Below are 5,993 nucleotides of genomic sequence, written 5' to 3' on the forward strand. Positions count from 1 at the left end.
CTTTCACTGATCAAAGTGTTTGGCCTTATGCAATCAAATGAGAACTCATAGAGCTCACATGCATAGTCAACTTAACTGGAATGGGTACAGAAACAAGATTATGTCAACACGATAGGTTATCAACCTTAGGTCGTGTGCTAGTGATAACTAAAAGGTTTATTCTTGATTAGTTCCTGAATCGATATAAAACACAAGCATAGTCAACTCTAATACTCCATCCTTTTGGATTTGGGCTATGTGTTTCTTGTTGACATGTCCAAGACGACAATGCCACAAGCATGCTTTATCCAAATCATTGGAAGAATCGATATACAACACATCCTTTCCTAAGTTGTCTACAACCATCACAGTTTCATATATTCCATTACAAGGCAATGCTTCAAAATAGAAAACACCATTAAAGAAAGCATTAATAGAACCTTTTTCATTATCAAACGAAAATCTAAAACCTTGTTTATATAAACCATGAAAAGAAATGATGTTTCTTTCCTTTTCTGGAAAATAGCAACAATTATTCAAATCTAGTCCTATCCCACTACTAAGCACTAAAGAGTAAACTCCAATCTTGGTGACAGGGGACGCTATTCTGTTCCCCATGATCAAGTTTATCTTCCCATGCTCCACATCCCTACTGCTTAGGCCCTGCAAATCAGAACAAATGTGAAAACCACATCTTATATCGAGAACCCAAGAAATAGCATGTGATGAGTTATTAGATTGAATAGTATAAGTACCTACGAATGATGGTTTTATCTTTCCATCCTTGATGTCCTACAGATACTTCAGACAACTTCATTTCCAATGCCCTTTCTCATGGCAGTTGTAGCACTCTGCATCCTTCGGGTTAGAGGAGGGTGCAGCGGGACCAGCCTTGGTTCCACTAGAAGAGGTGTCATCTTGGGACTTTCCCTTATGGTGGCTCTTGGAAGGAGCCTTCCTCTTCTTACCCTTCCCCTGCCCAATAGCCAAGACGAGGGCAGCAACAGTAGGAGTTGATGCAACAGATTTGTCCTCGAGGTTGCTCTCAACAGTCCTCAGCGGGCCTTGAAGCTTGCTCAAAGTGACCTCCCCTTGTTCATGTGGTAGGTCATGCGGAACTGGTTGTAACAAAGAGGTAAGGAGTGAACATGATATCAATCTCTAGCTCCTCATCGAAGTTAACATTTAACTTCAGCAGGCGGTCAACATATCTCTGCATTTTCTGCAGGTGGGTCCTGACGGACTCTCCGTCTTTTATCTTGGTAGTGATCATCGAAGTGATGATCTCTTACCTCTCCTGCCTAGCACTTTGGTGATACCTATCCAGTAAATCCTGATGCATCTCATAGGGGTAGTAGTCCTCGTAGGACTTTTAGAGTTCGGCAGTCATAGTCACGAGCATGATGCAATGAACTTTAGTAGCATCACGCTTATGAGTCTTAAAGGCAGCGATCTCCTCGGGAGTACCAGTGTTGACATACACTTCTTTCAGCTCCTTGTTGAGGACATACTCCTTGTCCTCATAGCGGGTAACCATTCGAATGTTTCAAATCCAATCATTGAAATTGGACCCATCGAAAATCACCCTCCCACACAAATTCATGAGTGAGAATGAGCCGGAAGAGTTTGAGCCAGAAGCATTGTTGTTGTTTGAGGTAGACATCCGAGAAATAAGAGAGACAAAGTTTGATTAGATAAGAATCCCCAATTAAACACCCAAATGAGAAATTAGGGCTAGGATCCAACAACATTATTCACAATTTAGAAGAGGGATGCCGTAATCTAAATCGAAAATAATTGAAGGTAAGTGAATGACGATTCACTAATTTCCACCATGAAAAATGACAAAAAGATTAAGTTTTAAATGTACTGAAACTCCTAGATCTTTTGAGATTCGTTGAACTTTTCAATGGCATCTTTAAATCTTAATATGCCCTTCAAGTTTGTGACTAGGATATAGAGGATCACAAACAAGGTGTGAATAACCATGCAAATGTACTTGGTGCCCTCAATGTTACAGTCAGCTAATCAATGTATCGGTTAGCCACACACACTCCATTGATCTATGACAAACATCGAGTCACCCTTTTCCACCTTTGCTAGACCCAAATTAGTGTGTCAGTTAACCACGCATGCTCCACTAACGTCTTGGCAAGGGTACAAAGTGTAATTTCGTGGAATAACATCATTTTCACATTTTTCCAAAAGTAACTAAGATTGGTAATTTTATAAAAAAACATTTAGTTACTTTATTAACCATTATACTATTTAATGAGAAATTATTTGCCCTATCCTACCCGTTCGGATAACGACCCTCCACCAATCAAGGAAGCGGTGGGTGAGAGTGGACACCCATTAAACTGTCATTTTATAGGCAGCAACCTTATACCCTCCTTATAGATCGGCTTCGTGAATGAGGCCTACTAACGGTAAGACTAGCATTAATCTTATATATATGATCATTATTCTTATAATATTATAATAGTATAAGGGTTAAATTTTAAACTTGTAAAATTCTAGGGTTTAGAATTTAAATATTTCAAAATTAAACTTTTTAATCAAAATTTAAATTCCAAAACTTGAGGGCAAGTTTTGAAACTTTTCAAAACTTTCTAGATCAAAATTTAAATAATTTGATTAAACAATTAATTGGTGATTATCTAATTTCGACCTAATTTAATTCCATGGCAAGATAATTCTTTCAAATAATTCAAATAATTAAGGTTTATCATATAAGGCAATAATTATATAATTAATTGACAATTATCTTCTATTTTGATAAGGATAATCACACCATATTAATAAAATCCAGATTTTATCAATCAAAAACATTTTTGGTAATTATCCCAAGTCAAAATATGCCAAAATCCCAAAATTTCCTCTGTCTGACTCTCCGACTCGCCGAATCATCATATGGACTTGTCGAGTTCATCTGACTCGTCGATTTCATCAGGTGACTCGATGAGTTTGTCAAGAAGATAGCAAAAAATTCGATTTTAAGCAATGACAAATCTTACAATGCATCAAATACAATAGAAACCAATCAAGGCTCTGATACCACTGATAGGTTGTGAGCAATACATCAATCTTATGGTGCACAAGCAAACCCTAAAGCTTTGGATCTAGGTTTCTCAATTGTACATGCAAATCATCCAAATCTTACAAACCCTAATCTAGAATACAAAAAAACTTAAAAATAACATAAATAACCAATAAGAATGTTACCTTGATTGTTGCTTGAAGATCTTTAGCTTATGACAACCTACCACCTCAAATGTGATGCCTCTAGTGGATCACAAACACCAAAGCAGATTGGATGATCTTGGAGAGAGGGAATGAGAGGCTAAAATGTGGTTCTAAGACTTCTTAGGGTTTCTAGTGGCCGATTTCTGAAGCCCTAGGGGTCCTTATATAGTGGAGTTGCTAGGGTTTCAGTTAAAACACTAATTGGATAGCTTAGGCCTTAAGCAGTCCAATGGAACCTTCTGGAATAAGGCCTTGAACGATTTCAAGGTGGGCTTCCCGCCTAATTTCGTCCACCCCTTTATCCATATGATCCACAACCCAAAATCCAATTATCTTATAATTGCAATTCCAGTCCCCTAAGTTTAATTAATATCTTTTGTTCACAAAAATTAATTTCTTAATTAATTCTTGACCAATATTAATTAATCAATATGATTTCTATTTTAATATATTATTCATATAATATATTAATAAACCATAATATCCTTTTTCTCCACTAATCATCCAGTCAAGTTGCTCCAGTGAAGGCAACCCAAAAGGACCATGCTACAACCAGATCAAGTACATACCAAATATAGTTATGGAATTAGACACTAATCCAACAATAGCGAGTATGTTGGGCTCTTTTGTCATGAAATACACTAAGTATTTAGCATTGTAATGAGTATATTAAGCTCTTTTGCCATGAAATACACTAAGTATTTAGCATTGTAATGAGTACATTAATCTCTTTTTCCATGAAATACAAAAATTATTTAGCATTGTAATGAGTATATTAAGCTTTTTTTCCATGAAATACGCGAAGTATTTTAGAGGTGCACTTAGCCTGAAATACACTGAGTATTTGCTCGTCGGCGTGAGTGCCGGTACATTGTCATGAGTTCCTTTCTTTCCCCTCTGGGTATGGGTTTCTCTACTTCCCCATGTCGAATGTTGGTAGGGACTAAAAGTGGAATCTTGTGAGGTTCCTGGCATTCCATATTCTTGGAATTGGTCTGCCCTCGATTGTTTCGAGCGTGTAGGACCCGTTCCTATGTGCGCCAATTACTTTGTATGGTCCTTTCCATGTGGGACATAGCTTTCCTTGTGGTTGGTCGTGACTCACTTCGTTTTTCCTTAGAGCATAGTCCCCTGCTTTGAAGGCTTTCTCCTACTCTTTGATTGTAGTATCTTTCCATTGCACTCTTATAGGCTGTTTGTCGAACATTCGATCGCTCGCGCTTTTCTTCGATAAGATCCAGGTTCTGTCTTAGGTCCTCATCATTGTTCTTAACCTGGAAGTGCATCATGCGGTGAGAGCCAATCACCAGTTATGCCGGTAGCATCGCCTCTGTGTCATAGGTTAGGCTGAATGGGGTTTCCTTCGTGCTCATCCTTGGGGTTGTCCTGTATGACCAAAGGACTCCCAGAAGCTCTTCCACCCGAGTGCATTTGGCCTTTCCTATCTGTTTCTTAACCCCATTCACAAGTGTCCTATTGGATACTTCTTTATGCCCATTAGCTTGGGGGTGCGCTACCGACGTGAATCACTGCTCTATTCCTTTTTCTGCACACCAGCTTCTAAACGGGTTCTCTGCAAACTACATCCCATTGTCGTTGACCAGTAGTTGGGCGTTGCAAACCTTGTTATAATGTTTTTTCCATAAGAACTTGATTATATGTCTCCCTGCTATGCACGCTAATGGATCGGCTTCAACCAACTTGGTAAAATAGTCTACTACGACGATTAGGAACTTCACCCTCCCAGGGGCTTCGGGAAAAGGTCCCACGATGTCAATCCCCTATTAGTAGAAAGGCCAAGGGCTTGAGATAGTCGTTAGGGGTGTTGTCGGGGCTCCCTACACCGACGGGTAAGTCTGGCACTCCACACACGTTCATGTTAATGCCGTTGCGTCTCGGTGAATGTCAGGTTAGTAGATCCCCATCTTGAGTATTTTCCTTGTGAGGGCCCTTGCTCTTTCATGTGCACCTGTTGGTCCAACATGCGTTTCTTGTAGCGCCTTCTTTTCATTGGTCTCATCCACACATCCTAGCCATGGGGTCATGAACCATTTCATGTACAACATTCCTTCAACCATCGTATATTGCAAGGCTTTTATTCTGATTTTCCTAGCCTCTATATGATTACCCGGAAGAATGTCGTGTTGTAAGTAGTCAACAATTAGTGTCATCCAGTTGGGTTGTGCTGGTGATAATGCATGAACTTGGTCTTCTTCTATGCTTCTTTCTTTGAGCACTTTGACCAGGACTTCCTTAGAAAGGTGAACAAAGCACGTCGATGCAAGTTTACTAAAGGCATCTGCCATTCTGTTCTCACTTCGTGGTATCTGCTTGATAGAAAAAGTTTTGAATGGTTTTACTAGCCTCTGGTTGGCCTTCATATAGTTTTCCATTCGCTTATCTCTTTCTTCAAATTCTCCTCTGACTTGGTTGGCTGTTAGCCTTGAGTCTGTTAGGGCTATTACTCTGTCTGCCCTCATCCGTTTTGATAACCGTAAGCAAGCTAGTAGAGCTTTGTACTCAACCTCGTTGTTGGAGGTCATGAATTCGAATCGGAGTGCGTAGGTAACTTCCTCTCCGCCTGGGCTTGTTAAGATTAGGCCCACTCCCGATCCTTCTTTGTTGGACTCCTCATCTGTGTATAGGGTCCAACCTTGGTCATCTGCTTGCTTGGGTGTCTCCTTCTGGTTCTCCCCTAGACACTTGGTCTTGCTTCATCTGGTATTTCGAGCATGGAATCCGCTAATGCTTGACCTTTAATACATGTA

The 5,993-nt window shown here is 39.7% G+C and overlaps 1 protein-coding gene across 1 annotated transcript; it reads right to left on the reverse strand.

The window, feature by feature from the left end:
• Nucleotides 1–5,135: 5,135 nt before the first annotated feature.
• Nucleotides 5,136–5,768, reverse strand: LOC145099558 (uncharacterized). Its single transcript, XM_079037117.1, has one exon. It carries the CDS (start codon nt 5,766–5,768, stop codon nt 5,136–5,138), a length of 633 nt encoding a protein of 210 aa, XP_078893243.1.
• Between the last annotated feature and the right edge of the window lie 225 nt (nt 5,769–5,993).

This window comes from Lactuca serriola, chromosome 4 (genome assembly GCF_051521515.1).
Source record: "Lactuca serriola cultivar US96UC23 chromosome 4, Lser_US96UC23_V15, whole genome shotgun sequence".
Lineage (NCBI taxonomy): Eukaryota > Viridiplantae > Streptophyta > Magnoliopsida > Asterales > Asteraceae > Lactuca > Lactuca serriola.